General features: G+C 27.8%; 2 protein-coding genes across 2 annotated transcripts; both read right to left on the bottom strand.

Moving 5' to 3' along the window:
• Nucleotides 1–15,248: 15,248 nt before the first annotated feature.
• LOC128956000 (blastula protease 10-like) lies at nucleotides 15,249–16,084 on the bottom strand. The gene is made up of 3 exons (XM_054301681.1): nucleotides 15,808–16,084; nucleotides 15,634–15,734; nucleotides 15,249–15,536 (listed from the first exon to the last, which is right to left on the bottom strand). Exons 1-3 carry the CDS (start codon nucleotides 16,082–16,084, stop codon nucleotides 15,249–15,251), a joined length of 666 nt encoding a protein of 221 aa, XP_054157656.1.
• A 56-nt stretch (nucleotides 16,085–16,140) lies between these two features.
• LOC128954898 (cubilin-like) lies at nucleotides 16,141–24,727 on the bottom strand. The gene is made up of 6 exons (XM_054300506.1): nucleotides 24,481–24,727; nucleotides 23,163–23,403; nucleotides 18,902–22,102; nucleotides 18,181–18,828; nucleotides 16,372–18,093; nucleotides 16,141–16,294 (listed from the first exon to the last, which is right to left on the bottom strand). The coding sequence occupies exons 1-6, from the start codon at nucleotides 24,601–24,603 to the stop codon at nucleotides 16,155–16,157; spliced, it is 6,075 nt and encodes a 2,024-aa protein (XP_054156481.1). The 5' UTR covers nucleotides 24,604–24,727; the 3' UTR covers nucleotides 16,141–16,154.
• Nucleotides 24,728–25,917: the final 1,190 nt, after the last annotated feature.

Here is a 25,917-nt window from a genome sequence, read left to right on the forward strand (position 1 = left end):
AACATTAGTATAAATGGTATTGAAAATTTCACCCCTTGTATTTGATTGCGTATAAAAATGAATAAATATTGTAACATTAGTATAAATGGTATTGAAAATTTCACCCCTTGTATTTGATTGCGTATAAAAATGAATAAATATTGTAACATTAGTATAAATGGTATTGAAAATTTCACCCCTTGTATTTGATTGCGTATAAAAATGAATAAATATTGTAACATTAGTATAAATGGTATTGAAAATTTCACCCCTTGTATTTGATTGCGTATAAAAATGAATAAATATTGTAACATTAGTATAAATGGTATTGAAAATTTCACCCCTTGTATTTGATTGCGTATAAAAATGAATAAATATTGTAACATTAGTATAAATGGTATTGAAAATTTCACCCCTTGTATTTGATTGCGTATAAAAATGAATAAATATTGTAACATTAGTATAAATGGTATTGAAAATTTCACCCCTTGTATTTGATTGCGTATAAAAATGAATAAATATTGTAACATTAGTATAAATGGTATTGAAAATTTCACCCCTTGTATTTGATTGCGTATAAAAATGAATAAATATTGTAACATTAGTATAAATGGTATTGAAAATTTCACCCCTTGTATTTGATTGCGTATAAAAATGAATAAATATTGTAACATTAGTATAAATGGTATTGAAAATTTCACCCCTTGTATTTGATTGCGTATAAAAATGAATAAATATTGTAACATTAGTATAAATGGTATTGAAAATTTCACCCCTTGTATTTGATTGCGTATAAAAATGAATAAATATTGTAACATTAGTATAAATGGTATTGAAAATTTCACCCCTTGTATTTGATTGCGTATAAAAATGAATAAATATTGTAACATTAGTATAAATGGTATTGAAAATTTCACCCCTTGTATTTGATTGCGTATAAAAATGAATAAATATTGTAACATTAGTATAAATGGTATTGAAAATTTCACCCCTTGTATTTGATTGCGTATAAAAATGAATAAATATTGTAACATTAGTATAAATGGTATTGAAAATTTCACCCCTTGTATTTGATTGCGTATAAAAATGAATAAATATTGTAACATTAGTATAAATGGTATTGAAAATTTCACCCCTTGTATTTGATTGCGTATAAAAATGAATAAATATTGTAACATTAGTATAAATGGTATTGAAAATTTCACCCCTTGTATTTGATTGCGTATAAAAATGAATAAATATTGTAACATTAGTATAAATGGTATTGAAAATTTCACCCCTTGTATTTGATTGCGTATAAAAATGAATAAATATTGTAACATTAGTATAAATGGTATTGAAAATTTCACCCCTTGTATTTGATTGCGTATAAAAATGAATAAATATTGTAACATTAGTATAAATGGTATTGAAAATTTCACCCCTTGTATTTGATTGCGTATAAAAATGAATAAATATTGTAACATTAGTATAAATGGTATTGAAAATTTCACCCCTTGTATTTGATTGCGTATAAAAATGAATAAATATTGTAACATTAGTATAAATGGTATTGAAAATTTCACCCCTTGTATTTGATTGCGTATAAAAATGAATAAATATTGTAACATTAGTATAAATGGTATTGAAAATTTCACCCCTTGTATTTGATTGCGTATAAAAATGAATAAATATTGTAACATTAGTATAAATGGTATTGAAAATTTCACCCCTTGTATTTGATTGCGTATAAAAATGAATAAATATTGTAACATTAGTATAAATGGTATTGAAAATTTCACCCCTTGTATTTGATTGCGTATAAAAATGAATAAATATTGTAACATTAGTATAAATGGTATTGAAAATTTCACCCCTTGTATTTGATTGCGTATAAAAATGAATAAATATTGTAACATTAGTATAAATGGTATTGAAAATTTCACCCCTTGTATTTGATTGCGTATAAAAATGAATAAATATTGTAACATTAGTATAAATGGTATTGAAAATTTCACCCCTTGTATTTGATTGCGTATAAAAATGAATAAATATTGTAACATTAGTATAAATGGTATTGAAAATTTCACCCCTTGTATTTGATTGCGTATAAAAATGAATAAATATTGTAACATTAGTATAAATGGTATTGAAAATTTCACCCCTTGTATTTGATTGCGTATAAAAATGAATAAATATTGTAACATTAGTATAAATGGTATTGAAAATTTCACCCCTTGTATTTGATTGCGTATAAAAATGAATAAATATTGTAACATTAGTATAAATGGTATTGAAAATTTCACCCCTTGTATTTGATTGCGTATAAAAATGAATAAATATTGTAACATTAGTATAAATGGTATTGAAAATTTCACCCCTTGTATTTGATTGCGTATAAAAATGAATAAATATTGTAACATTAGTATAAATGGTATTGAAAATTTCACCCCTTGTATTTGATTGCGTATAAAAATGAATAAATATTGTAACATTAGTATAAATGGTATTGAAAATTTCACCCCTTGTATTTGATTGCGTATAAAAATGAATAAATATTGTAACATTAGTATAAATGGTATTGAAAATTTCACCCCTTGTATTTGATTGCGTATAAAAATGAATAAATATTGTAACATTAGTATAAATGGTATTGAAAATTTCACCCCTTGTATTTGATTGCGTATAAAAATGAATAAATATTGTAACATTAGTATAAATGGTATTGAAAATTTCACCCCTTGTATTTGATTGCGTATAAAAATGAATAAATATTGTAACATTAGTATAAATGGTATTGAAAATTTCACCCCTTGTATTTGATTGCGTATAAAAATGAATAAATATTGTAACATTAGTATAAATGGTATTGAAAATTTCACCCCTTGTATTTGATTGCGTATAAAAATGAATAAATATTGTAACATTAGTATAAATGGTATTGAAAATTTCACCCCTTGTATTTGATTGCGTATAAAAATGAATAAATATTGTAACATTAGTATAAATGGTATTGAAAATTTCACCCCTTGTATTTGATTGCGTATAAAAATGAATAAATATTGTAACATTAGTATAAATGGTATTGAAAAAATTTCACCCCTTGTATTTGATTGCGTATAAAAATGAATAAATATTGTAACATTAGTATAAATGGTATTGAAAATTTCACCCCTTGTATTTGATTGCGTATAAAAATGAATAAATATTGTAACATTAGTATAAATGGTATTGAAAATTTCACCCCTTGTATTTGATTGCGTATAAAAATGAATAAATATTGTAACATTAGTATAAATGGTATTGAAAATTTCACCCCTTGTATTTGATTGCGTATAAAAATGAATAAATATTGTAACATTAGTATAAATGGTATTGAAAATTTCACCCCTTGTATTTGATTGCGTATAAAAATGAATAAATATTGTAACATTAGTATAAATGGTATTGAAAATTTCACCCCTTGTATTTGATTGCGTATAAAAATGAATAAATATTGTAACATTAGTATAAATGGTATTGAAAATTTCACCCCTTGTATTTGATTGCGTATAAAAATGAATAAATATTGTAACATTAGTATAAATGGTATTGAAAATTTCACCCCTTGTATTTGATTGCGTATAAAAATGAATAAATATTGTAACATTAGTATAAATGGTATTGAAAATTTCACCCCTTGTATTTGATTGCGTATAAAAATGAATAAATATTGTAACATTAGTATAAATGGTATTGAAAATTTCACCCCTTGTATTTGATTGCGTATAAAAATGAATAAATATTGTAACATTAGTATAAATGGTATTGAAAATTTCACCCCTTGTATTTGATTGCGTATAAAAATGAATAAATATTGTAACATTAGTATAAATGGTATTGAAAATTTCACCCCTTGTATTTGATTGCGTATAAAAATGAATAAATATTGTAACATTAGTATAAATGGTATTGAAAATTTCACCCCTTGTATTTGATTGCGTATAAAAATGAATAAATATTGTAACATTAGTATAAATGGTATTGAAAATTTCACCCCTTGTATTTGATTGCGTATAAAAATGAATAAATATTGTAACATTAGTATAAATGGTATTGAAAATTTCACCCCTTGTATTTGATTGCGTATAAAAATGAATAAATATTGTAACATTAGTATAAATGGTATTGAAAATTTCACCCCTTGTATTTGATTGCGTATAAAAATGAATAAATATTGTAACATTAGTATAAATGGTATTGAAAATTTCACCCCTTGTATTTGATTGCGTATAAAAATGAATAAATATTGTAACATTAGTATAAATGGTATTGAAAATTTCACCCCTTGTATTTGATTGCGTATAAAAATGAATAAATATTGTAACATTAGTATAAATGGTATTGAAAATTTCACCCCTTGTATTTGATTGCGTATAAAAATGAATAAATATTGTAACATTAGTATAAATGGTATTGAAAATTTCACCCCTTGTATTTGATTGCGTATAAAAATGAATAAATATTGTAACATTAGTATAAATGGTATTGAAAATTTCACCCCTTGTATTTGATTGCGTATAAAAATGAATAAATATTGTAACATTAGTATAAATGGTATTGAAAATTTCACCCCTTGTATTTGATTGCGTATAAAAATGAATAAATATTGTAACATTAGTATAAATGGTATTGAAAATTTCACCCCTTGTATTTGATTGCGTATAAAAATGAATAAATATTGTAACATTAGTATAAATGGTATTGAAAATTTCACCCCTTGTATTTGATTGCGTATAAAAATGAATAAATATTGTAACATTAGTATAAATGGTATTGAAAATTTCACCCCTTGTATTTGATTGCGTATAAAAATGAATAAATATTGTAACATTAGTATAAATGGTATTGAAAATTTCACCCCTTGTATTTGATTGCGTATAAAAATGAATAAATATTGTAACATTAGTATAAATGGTATTGAAAATTTCACCCCTTGTATTTGATTGCGTATAAAAATGAATAAATATTGTAACATTAGTATAAATGGTATTGAAAATTTCACCCCTTGTATTTGATTGCGTATAAAAATGAATAAATATTGTAACATTAGTATAAATGGTATTGAAAATTTCACCCCTTGTATTTGATTGCGTATAAAAATGAATAAATATTGTAACATTAGTATAAATGGTATTGAAAATTTCACCCCTTGTATTTGATTGCGTATAAAAATGAATAAATATTGTAACATTAGTATAAATGGTATTGAAAATTTCACCCCTTGTATTTGATTGCGTATAAAAATGAATAAATATTGTAACATTAGTATAAATGGTATTGAAAATTTCACCCCTTGTATTTGATTGCGTATAAAAATGAATAAATATTGTAACATTAGTATAAATGGTATTGAAAATTTCACCCCTTGTATTTGATTGCGTATAAAAATGAATAAATATTGTAACATTAGTATAAATGGTATTGAAAATTTCACCCCTTGTATTTGATTGCGTATAAAAATGAATAAATATTGTAACATTAGTATAAATGGTATTGAAAATTTCACCCCTTGTATTTGATTGCGTATAAAAATGAATAAATATTGTAACATTAGTATAAATGGTATTGAAAATTTCACCCCTTGTATTTGATTGCGTATAAAAATGAATAAATATTGTAACATTAGTATAAATGGTATTGAAAATTTCACCCCTTGTATTTGATTGCGTATAAAAATGAATAAATATTGTAACATTAGTATAAATGGTATTGAAAATTTCACCCCTTGTATTTGATTGCGTATAAAAATGAATAAATATTGTAACATTAGTATAAATGGTATTGAAAATTTCACCCCTTGTATTTGATTGCGTATAAAAATGAATAAATATTGTAACATTAGTATAAATGGTATTGAAAATTTCACCCCTTGTATTTGATTGCGTATAAAAATGAATAAATATTGTAACATTAGTATAAATGGTATTGAAAATTTCACCCCTTGTATTTGATTGCGTATAAAAATGAATAAATATTGTAACATTAGTATAAATGGTATTGAAAATTTCACCCCTTGTATTTGATTGCGTATAAAAATGAATAAATATTGTAACATTAGTATAAATGGTATTGAAAATTTCACCCCTTGTATTTGATTGCGTATAAAAATGAATAAATATTGTAACATTAGTATAAATGGTATTGAAAATTTCACCCCTTGTATTTGATTGCGTATAAAAATGAATAAATATTGTAACATTAGTATAAATGGTATTGAAAATTTCACCCCTTGTATTTGATTGCGTATAAAAATGAATAAATATTGTAACATTAGTATAAATGGTATTGAAAATTTCACCCCTTGTATTTGATTGCGTATAAAAATGAATAAATATTGTAACATTAGTATAAATGGTATTGAAAATTTCACCCCTTGTATTTGATTGCGTATAAAAATGAATAAATATTGTAACATTAGTATAAATGGTATTGAAAATTTCACCCCTTGTATTTGATTGCGTATAAAAATGAATAAATATTGTAACATTAGTATAAATGGTATTGAAAATTTCACCCCTTGTATTTGATTGCGTATAAAAATGAATAAATATTGTAACATTAGTATAAATGGTATTGAAAATTTCACCCCTTGTATTTGATTGCGTATAAAAATGAATAAATATTGTAACATTAGTATAAATGGTATTGAAAATTTCACCCCTTGTATTTGATTGCGTATAAAAATGAATAAATATTGTAACATTAGTATAAATGGTATTGAAAATTTCACCCCTTGTATTTGATTGCGTATAAAAATGAATAAATATTGTAACATTAGTATAAATGGTATTGAAAATTTCACCCCTTGTATTTGATTGCGTATAAAAATGAATAAATATTGTAACATTAGTATAAATGGTATTGAAAATTTCACCCCTTGTATTTGATTGCGTATAAAAATGAATAAATATTGTAACATTAGTATAAATGGTATTGAAAATTTCACCCCTTGTATTTGATTGCGTATAAAAATGAATAAATATTGTAACATTAGTATAAATGGTATTGAAAATTTCACCCCTTGTATTTGATTGCGTATAAAAATGAATAAATATTGTAACATTAGTATAAATGGTATTGAAAATTTCACCCCTTGTATTTGATTGCGTATAAAAATGAATAAATATTGTAACATTAGTATAAATGGTATTGAAAATTTCACCCCTTGTATTTGATTGCGTATAAAAATGAATAAATATTGTAACATTAGTATAAATGGTATTGAAAATTTCACCCCTTGTATTTGATTGCGTATAAAAATGAATAAATATTGTAACATTAGTATAAATGGTATTGAAAATTTCACCCCTTGTATTTGATTGCGTATAAAAATGAATAAATATTGTAACATTAGTATAAATGGTATTGAAAATTTCACCCCTTGTATTTGATTGCGTATAAAAATGAATAAATATTGTAACATTAGTATAAATGGTATTGAAAATTTCACCCCTTGTATTTGATTGCGTATAAAAATGAATAAATATTGTAACATTAGTATAAATGGTATTGAAAATTTCACCCCTTGTATTTGATTGCGTATAAAAATGAATAAATATTGTAACATTAGTATAAATGGTATTGAAAATTTCACCCCTTGTATTTGATTGCGTATAAAAATGAATAAATATTGTAACATTAGTATAAATGGTATTGAAAATTTCACCCCTTGTATTTGATTGCGTATAAAAATGAATAAATATTGTAACATTAGTATAAATGGTATTGAAAATTTCACCCCTTGTATTTGATTGCGTATAAAAATGAATAAATATTGTAACATTAGTATAAATGGTATTGAAAATTTCACCCCTTGTATTTGATTGCGTATAAAAATGAATAAATATTGTAACATTAGTATAAATGGTATTGAAAATTTCACCCCTTGTATTTGATTGCGTATAAAAATGAATAAATATTGTAACATTAGTATAAATGGTATTGAAAATTTCACCCCTTGTATTTGATTGCGTATAAAAATGAATAAATATTGTAACATTAGTATAAATGGTATTGAAAATTTCACCCCTTGTATTTGATTGCGTATAAAAATGAATAAATATTGTAACATTAGTATAAATGGTATTGAAAATTTCACCCCTTGTATTTGATTGCGTATAAAAATGAATAAATATTGTAACATTAGTATAAATGGTATTGAAAATTTCACCCCTTGTATTTGATTGCGTATAAAAATGAATAAATATTGTAACATTAGTATAAATGGTATTGAAAATTTCACCCCTTGTATTTGATTGCGTATAAAAATGAATAAATATTGTAACATTAGTATAAATGGTATTGAAAATTTCACCCCTTGTATTTGATTGCGTATAAAAATGAATAAATATTGTAACATTAGTATAAATGGTATTGAAAATTTCACCCCTTGTATTTGATTGCGTATAAAAATGAATAAATATTGTAACATTAGTATAAATGGTATTGAAAATTTCACCCCTTGTATTTGATTGCGTATAAAAATGAATAAATATTGTAACATTAGTATAAATGGTATTGAAAATTTCACCCCTTGTATTTGATTGCGTATAAAAATGAATAAATATTGTAACATTAGTATAAATGGTATTGAAAATTTCACCCCTTGTATTTGATTGCGTATAAAAATGAATAAATATTGTAACATTAGTATAAATGGTATTGAAAATTTCACCCCTTGTATTTGATTGCGTATAAAAATGAATAAATATTGTAACATTAGTATAAATGGTATTGAAAATTTCACCCCTTGTATTTGATTGCGTATAAAAATGAATAAATATTGTAACATTAGTATAAATGGTATTGAAAATTTCACCCCTTGTATTTGATTGCGTATAAAAATGAATAAATATTGTAACATTAGTATAAATGGTATTGAAAATTTCACCCCTTGTATTTGATTGCGTATAAAAATGAATAAATATTGTAACATTAGTATAAATGGTATTGAAAATTTCACCCCTTGTATTTGATTGCGTATAAAAATGAATAAATATTGTAACATTAGTATAAATGGTATTGAAAATTTCACCCCTTGTATTTGATTGCGTATAAAAATGAATAAATATTGTAACATTAGTATAAATGGTATTGAAAATTTCACCCCTTGTATTTGATTGCGTATAAAAATGAATAAATATTGTAACATTAGTATAAATGGTATTGAAAATTTCACCCCTTGTATTTGATTGCGTATAAAAATGAATAAATATTGTAACATTAGTATAAATGGTATTGAAAATTTCACCCCTTGTATTTGATTGCGTATAAAAATGAATAAATATTGTAACATTAGTATAAATGGTATTGAAAATTTCACCCCTTGTATTTGATTGCGTATAAAAATGAATAAATATTGTAACATTAGTATAAATGGTATTGAAAATTTCACCCCTTGTATTTGATTGCGTATAAAAATGAATAAATATTGTAACATTAGTATAAATGGTATTGAAAATTTCACCCCTTGTATTTGATTGCGTATAAAAATGAATAAATATTGTAACATTAGTATAAATGGTATTGAAAATTTCACCCCTTGTATTTGATTGCGTATAAAAATGAATAAATATTGTAACATTAGTATAAATGTATTTGATTGCGTATAAAAATGAATAAATATTGTAACATTGTATAAAAAATTTCACCCCTTGTATTTGATTGCGTATAAAAATGAATAAATATTGTAACATTAGTATAAATGGTATTGAAAATTTCACCCCTTGTATTTGATTGCGTATAAAAATGAATAAATATTGTAACATTAGTATAAATGGTATTGAAAATTTCACCCCTTGTATTTGATTGCGTATAAAAATGAATAAATATTGTAACATTAGTATAAATGGTATTGAAAATTTCACCCCTTGTATTTGATTGCGTATAAAAATGAATAAATATTGTAACATTAGTATAAATGGTATTGAAAATTTCACCCCTTGTATTTGATTGCGTATAAAAATGAATAAATATTGTAACATTAGTATAAATGGTATTGAAAATTTCACCCCTTGTATTTGATTGCGTATAAAAATGAATAAATATTGTAACATTAGTATAAATGGTATTGAAAATTTCACCCCTTGAAAATTTCACCCTTGATTTGATTGCGTATAAAAATGAATAAATATTGTAACATTAGTATAAATGGTATTGAAAATTTCACCCCTTGTATTTGATTGCGTATAAAAATGAATAAATATTGTAACATTAGTATAAATGGTATTGAAAATTTCACCCCTTGTATTTGATTGCGTATAAAAATGAATAAATATTGTAACATTAGTATAAATGGTATTGAAAATTTCACCCCTTGTATTTGATTGCGTATAAAAATGAATAAATATTGTAACATTAGTATAAATGGTATTGAAAATTTCACCCCTTGTATTTGATTGCGTATAAAAATGAATAAATATTGTAACATTAGTATAAATGGTATTGAAAATTTCACCCCTTGTATTTGATTGCGTATAAAAATGAATAAATATTGTAACATTAGTATAAATGGTATTGAAAATTTCACCCCTTGTATTTGATTGCGTATAAAAATGAATAAATATTGTAACATTAGTATAAATGGTATTGAAAATTTCACCGTATAAAAATGAATAAATATTGTAACATTAGTATAAATGGTATTGAAAATTTCACCCCTTGTATTTGATTGCGTATAAAAATGAATAAATATTGTAACATTAGTATAAATGGTATTGAAAATTTCACCCCTTGTATTTGATTGCGTATAAAAATGAATAAATATTGTAACATTAGTATAAATGGTATTGAAAATTTCACCCCTTGTATTTGATTGCGTATAAAAATGAATAAATATTGTAACATTAGTATAAATGGTATTGAAAATTTCACCCCTTGTATTTGATTGCGTATAAAAATGAATAAATATTGTAACATTAGTATAAATGGTATTGAAAATTTCACCCCTTGTATTTGATTGCGTATAAAAATGAATAAATATTGTAACATTAGTATAAATGGTATTGAAAATTTCACCCCTTGTATTTGATTGCGTATAAAAATGAATAAATATTGTAACATTAGTATAAATGGTATTGAAAATTTCACCCCTTGTATTTGATTGCGTATAAAAATGAATAAATATTGTAACATTAGTATAAATGGTATTGAAAATTTCACCCCTTGTATTTGATTGCGTATAAAAATGAATAAATATTGTAACATTAGTATAAATGGTATTGAAAATTTCACCCCTTGTATTTGATTGCGTATAAAAATGAATAAATATTGTAACATTAGTATAAATGGTATTGAAAATTTCACCCCTTGTATTTGATTGCGTATAAAAATGAATAAATATTGTAACATTAGTATAAATGGTATTGAAAATTTCACCCCTTGTATTTGATTGCGTATAAAAATGAATAAATATTGTAACATTAGTATAAATGGTATTGAAAATTTCACCCCTTGTATTTGATTGCGTATAAAAATGAATAAATATTGTAACATTAGTATAAATGGTATTGAAAATTTCACCCCTTGTATTTGATTGCGTATAAAAATGAATAAATATTGTAACATTAGTATAAATGGTATTGAAAATTTCACCCCTTGTATTTGATTGCGTATAAAAATGAATAAATATTGTAACATTAGTATAAATGGTATTGAAAATTTCACCCCTTGTATTTGATTGCGTATAAAAATGAATAAATATTGTAACATTAGTATAAATGGTATTGAAAATTTCACCCCTTGTATTTGATTGCGTATAAAAATGAATAAATATTGTAACATTAGTATAAATGGTATTGAAAATTTCACCCCTTGTATTTGATTGCGTATAAAAATGAATAAATATTGTAACATTAGTATAAATGGTATTGAAAATTTCACCCCTTGTATTTGATTGCGTATAAAAATGAATAAATATTGTAACATTAGTATAAATGGTATTGAAAATTTCACCCCTTGTATTTGATTGCGTATAAAAATGAATAAATATTGTAACATTAGTATAAATGGTATAAAAATGAAAATTTCATTAGTATAAATGGTATTGAAAACCCCTTGTATTTGATTGCGTATAAAAATGAATAAATATTGTAACATTAGTATAAATGGTATTGAAAATTTCACCCCTTGTATTTGATTGCGTATAAAAATGAATAAATATTGTAACATTAGTATAAATGGTATTGAAAATTTCACCCCTTGTATTTGATTGCGTATAAAAATGAATAAATATTGTAACATTAGTATAAATGGTATTGAAAATTTCACCCCTTGTATTTGATTGCGTATAAAAATGAATAAATATTGTAACATTAGTATAAATGGTATTGAAAATTTCACCCCTTGTATTTGATTGCGTATAAAAATGAATAAATATTGTAACATTAGTATAAATGGTATTGAAAATTTCACCCCTTGTATTTGATTGCGTATAAAAATGAATAAATATTGTAACATTAGTATAAATGGTATTGAAAATTTCACCCCTTGTATTTGATTGCGTATAAAAATGAATAAATATTGTAACATTAGTATAAATGGTATTGAAAATTTCACCCCTTGTATTTGATTGCGTATAAAAATGAATAAATATTGTAACATTAGTATAAATGGTATTGAAAATTTCACCCCTTGTATTTGATTGCGTATAAAAATGAATAAATATTGTAACATTAGTATAAATGGTATTGAAAATTTCACCCCTTGTATTTGATTGCGTATAAAAATGAATAAATATTGTAACATTAGTATAAATGGTATTGAAAATTTCACCCCTTGTATTTGATTGCGTATAAAAATGAATAAATATTGTAACATTAGTATAAATGGTATTGAAAATTTCACCCCTTGTATTTGATTGCGTATAAAAATGAATAAATATTGTAACATTAGTATAAATGGTATTGAAAATTTCACCCCTTGTATTTGATTGCGTATAAAAATGAATAAATATTGTAACATTAGTATAAATGGTATTGAAAATTTCACCCCTTGTATTTGATTGCGTATAAAAATGAATAAATATTGTAACATTAGTATAAATGGTATTGAAAATTTCACCCCTTGTATTTGATTGCGTATAAAAATGAATAAATATTGTAACATTAGTATAAATGGTATTGAAAATTTCACCCCTTGTATTTGATTGCGTATAAAAATGAATAAATATTGTAACATTAGTATAAATGGTATTGAAAATTTCACCCCTTGTATTTGATTGCGTATAAAAATGAATAAATATTGTAACATTAGTATAAATGGTATTGAAAATTTCACCCCTTGTATTTGATTGCGTATAAAAATGAATAAATATTGTAACATTAGTATAAATGGTATTGAAAATTTCACCCCTTGTATTTGATTGCGTATAAAAATGAATAAATATTGTAACATTAGTATAAATGGTATTGAAAATTTCACCCCTTGTATTTGATTGCGTATAAAAATGAATAAATATTGTAACATTAGTATAAATGGTATTGAAAATTTCACCCCTTGTATTTGATTGCGTATAAAAATGAATAAATATTGTAACATTAGTATAAATGGTATTGAAAATTTCACCCCTTGTATTTGATTGCGTATAAAAATGAATAAATATTGTAACATTAGTATAAATGGTATTGAAAATTTCACCCCTTGTATTTGATTGCGTATAAAAATGAATAAATATTGTAACATTAGTATAAATGGTATTGAAAATTTCACCCCTTGTATTTGATTGCGTATAAAAATGAATAAATATTGTAACATTAGTATAAATGGTATTGAAAATTTCACCCCTTGTATTTGATTGCGTATAAAAATGAATAAATATTGTAACATTAGTATAAATGGTATTGAAAATTTCACCCCTTGTATTTGATTGCGTATAAAAATGAATAAATATTGTAACATTAGTATAAATGGTATTGAAAATTTCACCCCTTGTATTTGATTGCGTATAAAAATGAATAAAATAAATATTGTATTGAAAAACTTGTATTTGATTGCGTATAAAAATGAATAAATATTGTAACATTAGTATAAATGGTATTGAAAATTTCACCCCTTGTATTTGATTGCGTATAAAAATGAATAAATATTGTAACATTAGTATAAATGGTATTGAAAATTTCACCCCTTGTATTTGATTGCGTATAAAAATGAATAAATATTGTAACATTAGTATAAATGGTATTGAAAATTTCACCCCTTGTATTTGATTGCGTATAAAAATGAATAAATATTGTAACATTAGTATAAATGGTATTGAAAATTTCACCCCTTGTATTTGATTGCGTATAAAAATGAATAAATATTGTAACATTAGTATAAATGGTATTGAAAATTTCACCCCTTGTATTTGATTGCGTATAAAAATGAATAAATATTGTAACATTAGTATAAATGGTATTGAAAATTTCACCCCTTGTATTTGATTGCGTATAAAAATGAATAAATATTGTAACATTAGTATAAATGGTATTGAAAATTTCACCCCTTGTATTTGATTGCGTATAAAAATGAATAAATATTGTAACATTAGTATAAATGGTATTGAAAATTTCACCCCTTGTATTTGATTGCGTATAAAAATGAATAAATATTGTAACATTAGTATAAATGGTATTGAAAATTTCACCCCTTGTATTTGATTGCGTATAAAAATGAATAAATATTGTAACATTAGTATAAATGGTATTGAAAATTTCACCCCTTGTATTTGATTGCGTATAAAAATGAATAAATATTGTAACATTAGTATAAATGGTATTGAAAATTTCACCCCTTGTATTTGATTGCGTATAAAAATGAATAAATATTGTAACATTAGTATAAATGGTATTGAAAATTTCACCCCTTGTTGTTACAAATATTAATTATCATCGGCGCCTCTGTTTAAGACTTAATAATCAATAAAAACTGATTATTTATTAATACAGTTAGAAGTTTCGAATTCTTTTGTTGGATTAGACCATTAATTGCCGACTTATAAAATATTTATCAATTTTAAATATTTAGAAAATCAAATAAACATTTATTAAGAAAAAATAATAATTTATTACTTCGAATACATTTTTACTTATTTTACACTTAAATAAAATCAAAATTAATTTTTGTTTTACATTACATTAGAATAACTCTAATCTTTTTATCGCACAATTTTTCAGTTATTAAAACTATAATTATATTATTTATATTCTATTATACTTGTATTTTGTATAATTATTTTTTTAAAAATATTAATTAAATTGTGTTCAGATTTTTCATCCAGTTTTTCGTTGATTATTTGTATTAAGTAAACCTCTGTCCACTACCTGGACCTGTGTTTGTACGATCTCTTCTATGTGAGCCCGAGACACATAATTGGGCGGATATACGGGCGGAACCAATGTTCCCGTCGCACCGATTCTGTTATCTGGTTTTGTAATTATTGTTTGTTGTCCTGATTTCGGCGGCGGCACTGGTGGTCGGCCACCTCTACCACCGATGATAATATTGGGCGGCGGTTCCAAAGTTGGCGATCGATTTGACGGCAATGTATCGCACGATTCCTAAGTTAGTTAGTTATTAATTATTTGACTTATTTTTTATAATTATTATTTTGTAAATAAATACAATATATATAAAAATGTTTTATATATATAATACCTGCAAATACTCTATGAGAAATCCCCGACCACTACCGCTAACATCACTCTGAAAGTCTATGTGAACCTCCCGGGGCTCACTAGCGGGGAATGTTAGCGTCACTATAATATGTTTTATCGGAAGATAATAATATGAATTTAATCGTTTAAATAACAAAATATAATTATAACTCACTTTCTTTTGTTTGAACATCTTTTCCGCACAACTTTTGATTGTCAATAATTAGAGCATCTTTTCTACAGTCACCCGAACCACTGGCCTCTATGTCGATATCTCTCAAGAATAGCCTTACCCAACAATATTGAGAACCCATTGCTTGGATGCGATACGAACAGCGCATATAATCGCTGTATTGGTTGGGATAGTTGGCGCTCTTTATCTGACCCCTAAGATTCTGGTGACAAACATCGCAAACAGTTGGAGGCGTTGGACCCGACACTTCAATTGTCATTTTTTGTTTAAAATATTTATTTAGGTTATTATAATTCAAATATAAAAATTAAACATTTGTTTATTTTTTATTAGTACATACTTGGCTGCCAAGGCTGAGAACAGTCGGTTATTTGTCGAATTTTTATCGAATAACCCGATTTAGAGCCCGAATCGTCCGATTTAAACATTAAGACTTTTTCATATTCTTCCGGTAAGAAATAATATCGTCCTTTAAATTATTTGACAAAAATTATTGCAATAATTAATATTTCAAAACATTTAAAAAAAAAAATATTTGATTTATACTTTCATGACTGGGCGGCAACGGTCCGCATATTTTTCCGGCGTCGACCTCCAGATAGTCTTTAGCACATTTGGGATCGTCTTCGATATCGAACGAAGTAAATTTCATATCAATGGCACAAACATCGGGATTAGCTTTTCTAACAATATATTGACAGAACATATCCGGTGGATAGGGATTAGGATAGTTGACACTTGTTATGGAAAACTCAATTTCATTGTATGCAGTAAGACATCTGTCCTGAATTTGTCCGCCAGTAGGTGTTCCCACTCTTTTGTCAGGTGTGTCCGGTTTATATGGTGCCACGCGATTCATATTAAAACCATCAAAATTTGTCTGAACACCTCGAACTTCTTCGATAGGCCGTGAATTGGGTGAATCTCTTATATTATATGATGCGCCGACACCATTACCACCACCATTACCACCATCATTACCACCACCATTACCACCACCATTACCACCACCATTATCACCATCATTACCACCACCACTTCCACCTCCGTTTACTCTTCCTCCATCAGATATCGGATTCATATACATATATCCTACTCTTGAACCTGAATCACTCATCTGTGGTCTATCTTGTTGTCTAAATGATGTCGACGACTGCGGTGGTAGTGATCCGCGATCTTTTGGTGGTCCGCACTCGACTTGTCGGGCTTTGATATCGAATCCGTTGCCAAAACCCATAATCTCTGTCTTCAAGACAATCATCAGCTGATTTGTGTCAAACTTGAATGTCCTCATTGTATTCCTTGGTATTGTACCGCAAAGTTTTTGATCGTCGACCAGCATATACTGCTTTTGACAGGTCTGGTCACCCAAATTAAAGTTAGTAAACATTAGATCCAATTGACAGACATTATCCTTTGATTTTTCAATTCTGTACGAACACTCGGTATTCGACTCTTTTGGACTTTTTATCTCGAAATACATGCTTTGGATTTTCTGTTCACATCTTTTGCTATCTTTATAATCATTATTGTCATCATAATTAGTCGGCATTTTGTGTTTGATATTATTATTACTATTAATATTATAAAGTGGTTTCTGATTTTTTCTGCTTTCATAATATTTGTCTTCACTGTCCGATTGTTGTTGTTGTCCATAAAGTTGAGATTGAGATACACTGTGTAGTCTATCGGCCGGAGAATACGGTCTATTACTTTGTGGAGGAGGACTGTAGTCCGGTTGAGCTTTAGATCCATAGGTTGTTTGCTGAGTTGGATACTTGTTTGATGGCGAGTATGGAGGAGTTCTCCTGTCATCGTAATGTGAACCACCCTTTTGTGTTGTCGGCGTTATGTGTGCCATAAAAGGTTTGGGCTGAGAATGAGATGGTTGATGAGGAGATCGTGATGATTGTATCGGATATTTTTGATTAAACGGTTGCTGTTGTTGTTGATGATGATGGTATGAAGAATCGGATCCATAGCCAGAATACTGTGGCTTTGGATCAGCTGTTGATGGATATGAATAGGATGGCTGGGGTTGCGGCTGAGGTATGGATTGCGATTGTGAATATGTTAATTGATTTTCATTATCGTATTGCACCGATGGCTGACCATAATATTGCGGCCGTTTGCTTGGCTTTTGCTCCGTTGGTAAGTTAAATGGCGTACAATCTATCTGTTCGCCCATCAGTTTGAAACCTTTGCCAGTGATGTCCTGATCCGATCGGAATCTCATTGATATCTTGTAGGCGTCAAATGAAAACTCTTCTAAAGAATATAAAATTACATATTTTTTAATTATTGAGTGGAAAGTCATTATCATTAAAAAAAACAAATGTCTTTGACTTCACAAACCTATTGTATTATTAGGAAGACTTCCACAGAGTTTATTGCCTTTGATTTCAAGTGAATCTCCAATACATTCTTTATATTCACCTTTTAGGTCAAAATATATAAATCTTAGCCGAAGTTTACAAATATTAGAATTGGCTCTTCTGATTGAATAAAGACAGTCATTGTTTGGCGGATAATAATTGGGATAATTAGGACTTTTCACTTCAAACACCATATCGTAAATTACTTGATCGCACGGTATGCGAGCAGCAGCTGATGAGGAGGAAGAGGAAGAGTTGATTGACTTAGTGTTGTCCACTACGGCTATCGGAACCGATCCATAGTGTGAGATTCCGCCGCCGCTAGAACTAGCAAATGGCGGACCTGGTCTTTGGGGAACCTGGAAGACTGGTTGGTGTGGTTGACGCTCTAAGCTAGGCCTGTGTGGTTGAATCGGTTGAACTGATTTGATAGGCGACTGAGTTTTGGTCTCGTATTTGTGCTGATAATACTGTTCTTGTTGTTTAATAGTCAACTGTTGTTGACCCGATGGTACGCCACCAATACAGGGCAATTGAGTATAGGAGGCCCGAAATCCTCGGTAGCCTTTCAGACCGTTGGTAACAAATTTGATGGTCACATCGTCGGGTTTTTTATTGAAAGCCAACACTAAATACAAATAAAATCAATTGATTTAATAGCAAAAAAATATTTAATATATATATTATTTAGTATCTCATACGTGTAGCGCCTTCTAACTGATTGCCACAATATCTAATATTATTGATCTCCAGATAATCTCTTTCGCAACTATCGGAGTATTCCAAACGAAATTCTTCGAAGTTTAACTGAACCATACAATTGCCGGGAAGGGCTGTTATCTTATACCGGCAGTTCAAGTGTCCCGGATAGTTGTTTGGATAATCATAGGACTGGATACTACCCATAACTTCGGTAAAACATAGTTCACATATTGATGGAATTGATGGCAAACCAACACTGTTGTCAGCCGAAGATGGCTGATCCACTTCACACTCTTTTTGGTAAACTTTAGCCAAAAATCCTCTTCGTTTGGTTGCTGTTCCCGATTTGAAAATAAATGTCTTTTCATTTTCGTAAAACTCAAGTGTTTTGACAAAGTTTGGCTTCATATCGCCGCACAATTTCTTGCCATCGATTATCAGATAGTCGTAGACACAGGAAGTGCTCGGTTCGACATCAAAGTCAATAAATCTGATCTCAAGTCTGCAGATATTATCATTTTTGCGGACAATTCGGTAAATACATTCCATATTACTTTCATAGTATTCAGGATATTGTGGACTCTTCAGATCAAATGACGATTCAGTGTAGACACCGCCGCATTGGGCCAAACCATTGCCATACGGCTGGCGAGTCACTTGTCTTTGGTCATCAGGTGGACACTCTTTTTGGCGAATTCTCAGATGAAAACCTCTTTGACTTTTGTAATCATCGGTTACAAAATTGATGACAAATTGATTGCCTTCGAACAAGTAATATCTGGTCGTCTCACTTGACAGCGAACCGCACATGAGTTGTCCATTAAAATTCAGATAATCGTTGCTACAGTCTTGAGATTTTTCCAGATCAATGTCCACAAAGTTGACCTCCAGTTGACATACTTTAATACCCTCTCTGTTCTTTAATATAGTATATTTGCAATTCAAATTGTTTGGATAACTTTGGGGATAGTTTGGACTTTTCAATTCAATCGATACGTCTGAATAGACTCGATTACAATCGTATACTTTATGGTACTGATCCCTGTTTGTCATCTCCGACGGTACGATCTGATTGGTTTGCTGTTGTTGTTGTTGTTGGTCAGTCAGGCATTCAACCTGTCGTACATTCAATCTGAACGCCCGATCCGAACTGGTAACCGAATTGTCCGAATGAAAATGTATGGGAAATGTTTGACCGGCAAAATAATACGTCCGAATATCGCCTCTGGTCACATCACCGCACACTCGGACACCATTGAAATCGACAAAATCGTATTTACAATACGCATTGGGATCGGTTGGCTGTATTTCGAAGTCATCAAAAGTTACCTCTAGTTTGCAAATGTTTTCCGACAACTTTCTGACCATAAACAGACAGTCCTGATCGGGCGGATAAGGATTCGGATAACTTGGACTTAAAATGTTAAACTCTTGGGTGTCCAGCACTTGACTGCAAAAACTTGTGTCACCGCCGCCGCCACCGTTATAATGCATGGGTGTGATCATCGATGCCGACGGTGTGGTCACCGATAGCTGTTGAACTGATGGCCGAATAATTTTATCGCCCATACATTCAAGTTGTTCCGCTTTGACAATAAAACCGTTTCGCGCATTGGATGAATCCGAATGAAATTTCAATATCTTTTCGTTTGTATCGAAAATATATGTCCTAACAGTTTCTGTCTGTAATGTACCACAAAGTCTTACAGTGTTTCCAACTTCCAGATAATCGTATTGACACTCAGGACTGGCTTCGACATCAAACTTAATGAATGTCAGCTCAAGATAACAGACTTTTGTCGAATTTTTTTGTATATAATAACTACACTCCAAGTTATTGGCATAACTTTGGCTAAAATTGTCGCTTTGTATCGTAAACTCTTTGTCGGTAAACACATGATCACAGGTACTGGTCGGCATCGGCACTACTGCCGAGTCGGGCAACGATGCCTTTTCCTGGACAACATCATTGGTGGTACACTCGAGTTGCTTATATTGTATTAGAAATCCTCTTTTGGTTTTTGAGGCGTCCGTTTTGAAGACCAAAACAACGCCTTTATCTTTGCCCTCAAACGGTACGACTCGTTTGGTTTGTTTTAAAGTATCCGAACAATATCTCTGACCTTCGACTTGTAAGTAATCGTCTTCACAGTTGTCCGACTTCTGGAGCTCGAAGTCTTCAAATTCCAGTTCAACGTAGCAATAGTCGGCATTTCGCCGATCGATAGTATAGGTACACAACAAATTGTTTCGGTAGTGATCCGGATAGCCATAGCTGACAAAAGTACCGAATCCTTCACTGGTACAGACATTACAAGAAGGAGGCGCCGGCAGTGACGGTGGTCTACAATCAGTCAATTGTTTGGCGTGAATATGAAATCCCGATTTAGACAATTGGGAATCGCTCTGAAATGTCAATGATTTGTATTCGCTTTCAAACTTAAATATGTGCTGAGAATTATCGGGAAGTACACCACAGAGACGCTGGCCATCAATCTCCAGATAATCATAAGAACATCTGTCGGACATTTCGATATCAAACTTGAAAAACAATAGCTCCAGACCACAGACATCATCGTTGATTCGTTTGATATGATAATTACAATTTGAATTAAACGGATAATTGTCGGGAAATCTGGGACTTTTCAATTCAAACTCAATTTCTGTAAACCTTTCTTCGCATATCTCCGATGGTTCAGTCTTCAGACGAGTACCGAAACAAGTGTTGGGACGGCGTCTAACTTCAACCCAAAATCCCTGGCTATTAGTTTGTTCATTCGATACAAACCTGAAGACCAGCTCTTTTTGATCTAAAGGAAATGCTACGACATCTGAATGATGTCTCCAACCGGTTCCACAATATCTACGATTATTAACTTCTAGATAGTCTTCGTGGCAGTCATTTTGTTGTTTGGCCTTTGAATGATGTGATGTGGCAGTGGATGGCAGTGACGGTGACGACGACGATATTGAGACATCGAAATCGTGAAAATAGATTTCCATTTCGCAGACATTAGATTCATCGACTCTCATCACTCTATAGGTACAGTTAAGATTGGATCGGTAGGCCAGAGGATAGCCATAACTGGTAAAATTGCCCTCACCCTCGTACAGACAAAAGTCACAGACATTATTTGTATCGTAATGACCTGAGTGACCATTTTTTGTATCTCCTCCTTCTCCCATATATACCGGTTCATCTGATTTTTTAAAAAATATAGTTAATTATTAATATATATAAATAATAGCAAAAAATATCTACATATATCTTTAAATAAGATAATTAGAGTACTATTCAAGAGTATTATTAAATAGTAACAATATTAATTAAAATTCTCGTTTTAAGCATTTTTATAAAAATTTTTAATTGTTAAATATTATGTACTGTATAGTATTAAATGTTATATAATTGGACCATAAAAATAAAAGCATATTAAAATTCACACAACATCATTGACCTATCAATAGAGATTGATATAGTGTTTAAAGTTTTACTGTTTATTATATGATGCAATTTAGATAAAGATTTAATATATATATATATATATATATATATGCAATTAAAATAATGTAAACAAAAAAATAATAATAATGTGTCTACTATTTTGTTCAATTGTGTGATAATGATAAATTTTAGCCCCCCTCGTAATAATAACCTATATATTGAAAGTCACGTCCATATGTATTATGGGTTTTTCAAGTGGACGAAACAATTTTGATTGTTTTTATGTATTTATTCATTCAATAACAAAAAAAGTGAATTAGCACCGGAATATATATATATATATATATAACACCTGATGATATGTTTTTTAGTTTGTTTGGTCTAAATCATTAAAACAAACTAAACAAACAAACAAAAAAGTGAAAGGTATATGACCTACAAGTGCAGTGAGAAATTGCAAACTGAATCCAAGCGAATCCAACCCAACCTAAAACATAAACACTTTTTTTGTTGACATGAATGGTGTGAATCACACCAAACAAACAAAAAAAAAGTTGACCACAAATTAGATGACAATTCAAGATCTCATTAATTTTTAACGCTATAAGTTAGGACTCATCTCTTATCTAATCTAATGATAATATATTATATTAAATGTCATTGTTTTTTGAAGCGCTATTGAACTTTAAGGCACGCATTCAATGTCTCTTTTTTATAATCATTTTTTAACATTTATTTCGTTATCTTTAAACTTAATTATCTTTATTTTTCTGTTTATTGTTATCTTTGAATAACAAAATTGTTTAGTAAATTACCTGAATTTTTAGTGAGAAACGACTTTGTGGTGAGTCGTTGTCCATTTTCGTATAGGTCTTGAGTATTAGCTTTGGCAGTGTTGGCACCGTTCAACATATGATGGCCACTATCACTATCATCGTAGACGGCGGCCATCGATGGCGATGATGTCAGTATTGTTTTTGTTGTTGTCGTCGGTTTTGTATATGATTTGCTTTGATATGTTGCTTGTGTGACACTGTCGTCACTAAATTGGTCCGTCTGTGCACCAAATGTTAATCATTTATTAAATTTTAAAATATAGTGCATTATTACTATATATTTAAAATTGAATTGTTTTATTTAAAAATTAATTATTACTAATATAAATTTATGTTATCTAATTATAATATATAAAGTAAAACTTATAATTTATCAATTATTTATTTTTTTGTGAAATTTAAATAATAACCAATTAATCATTTATTTAGCATATCATTGGAGAAACTTATAATATTGTATTAATAATATTGATATTTGTATTTATAAGTTTTTATTTTTAAATAATAATAAAATGTTTTATGATATTAATAATTATTATTATTTTGCTGGTTCTGTAATTAATTTGAATATTTGCTTAAATTATATTTTGATACTTTCAAAACTATTGATAAGTTTTTTTTTGTGAAAACAATATAATGAATGTCCTCTAAGAAAGTTAAGAACAATATCCTAATAGTATTGTATTATTTTTAATATAATATTAATATACACTAAGTTTTATATTATAAAGAATATATTAATTGAATTGTAATTACTTAATCACAGATAAATTATAGTCATTATAAATTTATTAGTAAAAGTTTCAGGGTTATAACTTATAATATAAAAATTTACTGCATATTTATAATGAGTGTTTAATATTAATAATTATTTGATAACTTTGTAAAATATTATATGTTTTAAATATTTATTTATAAATTTCTAAAAATTAGATAAAAAATAATTTTCAACTTTACAGATTTATAGGAAAATAATTAATACTATATCATAATATATTAAATGCTAAATAATACATCTAATACTGTATTTTATTATATACTGTATATCTATAATAATTTAATTAGTTTAATTAATTGCTTATTATATCAGTATTAGTATTATTTTTTAAAAAAAACTAATGTAAAAACAAAATTTAACAATTTTTTTTGATTAAACTTTTATGTATTGATTATTTAATAAATAAACTTGTTTTTCAATGCTTACAGTTTGCACTGTAAGCAAATTTACTTTAAAAGTACTAATATTTAATAATAACAAAATTAAAACTCTTTAAAAACTGATCAAAAAAAATCTTACGTCACTATATCTGTTGGTGGCATCAGTTTGTTTGGCAGTGGTCTTCTTCTGGTGCAAAGACAAAGGAGTGGTTACTGTCGACCGATCCTTAAGCCAGTGGTTAGTATCGGCCGACATAAGCATCGAGTCGTTGATGGTCTGAACATTGGTTGTGTCGAAGAAGACATCGCTCAATGTTGTCCGCGATGTTGTTTGGATACCATCTTCGGATATGTTGACCACAGAAGTGGTCAAATTATTAGCGGAATAATCGCTGGCAAATGTTTTGACCAAAAACAGAGTCAATATATTAAACACAAAATACATTTTTCTTGTTGTTTGAGAACAGCAATAATTATTTAGGTATCATAAATGCAAATGTTTTGAAAACATTTTATTAATTGATTGACAAAAAAGTTTTGAAAATTACTAATACTTTATATATATATAAAAGTGTTGGTTATATTTATAATAAATAACTTTTTTTTAAATAAAAAGTTTCAATTTCTGTGCCATCAATTGGCAACTCCTTCACCACTGATGATGATTTTAAATACACCACTCCTTTATTCGATATCCGATTGGGAATTCAGTTTATCGGATCAAATCATCAAATAGTTTTGTGGCAGAAAAAAATAATAAAATTAAATACTGAACCATCACTTTCTCTCTCTCTTCAAAATAAAGTTATCATATAATCGGCAGATAAAAAAAGTGAGACACAGAAGAAGCCACAGCAGGTATGACATAATAGGAGAGAAAAACTTTTATTTAAAGAGTGAAATCATTTACAAAACACTGATATCTCTATTAATTAGGTCTCTAAACAGTTTTGAAACTATGAAACAAAAAATGCATATTATTTATTAAAAAAACTATTGTTTTACTTAATAATTGTCACCACAACTGTGTATACATTTATTATAGGAGACGACCCAAAAAACAAGTGGCGATTTACTACTACTACTACTAACTACTCTTTATAGTCTATACATGAGAGTAGGCAATGATCAGCACTGATCTACACACATACACGACCACCACCTGAGACAACTGTTCCCATTGTGACCAATAATATTATGCAAACATTTTTTGTTTTGTTGTTTTGGAAAAAAGACAACTGTTTTCTTAACATAACATTTTATCTTTTTTTTGTTGATTATTATTATTATTTAAACGCTTTGCTGAACACTTTAGATGGCAAAAAAACTGAAAGTCTTTTATTACTACTGTATAATACATTAATTTTGATTTTGATTTTATTTTTCTCTAAACAAACCACAAACAGGTATTTAAAGGGCTACTCGTCTATAGCTATATGTTTTTGAAGCGATTAAATTCAACGAAATAGGCGTAACAACAGTCAAACCGATTGCATGTTTTTATTCCGGTTGTGATCACAACTACCAACTAATTTAAGTGTCATTTTTATGCAAAATTTATTATTATTATTATTAA

The sequence above is a fragment of the Oppia nitens genome, unplaced genomic scaffold (genome assembly GCF_028296485.1).
Source record: "Oppia nitens isolate AA-2021 unplaced genomic scaffold, nextdenovo-longstitch-racon4-pilon3 scaffold2_pilon_pilon_pilon, whole genome shotgun sequence".
NCBI lineage: Eukaryota > Metazoa > Arthropoda > Arachnida > Sarcoptiformes > Oppiidae > Oppia > Oppia nitens.

Coding starts and splice junctions, on each gene's coding strand:
- LOC128954898 (XM_054300506.1), bottom strand. CDS start 24,603: ATGCTTATGTCGGCCGATACTAACCACTGGCTTAAGGATCGGTCGACA. Junction 22,103..23,162: donor GTTTCTCACTAAAAATTCAG/GTAATTTACTAA, acceptor TTAAAAAATCAG/ATGAACCGGTATATATGGGA. Junction 18,829..18,901: donor TCAGTTAGAAGGCGCTACAC/GTATGAGATACT, acceptor ATTTGTATTTAG/TGTTGGCTTTCAATAAAAAA.
- LOC128956000 (XM_054301681.1), bottom strand. CDS start 16,084: ATGACAATTGAAGTGTCGGGTCCAACGCCTCCAACTGTTTGCGATGTT. Junction 15,735..15,807: donor AGATGTTCAAACAAAAGAAA/GTGAGTTATAAT, acceptor AACATATTATAG/TGACGCTAACATTCCCCGCT. Junction 15,537..15,633: donor TTCTCATAGAGTATTTGCAG/GTATTATATATA, acceptor TAACTAACTTAG/GAATCGTGCGATACATTGCC.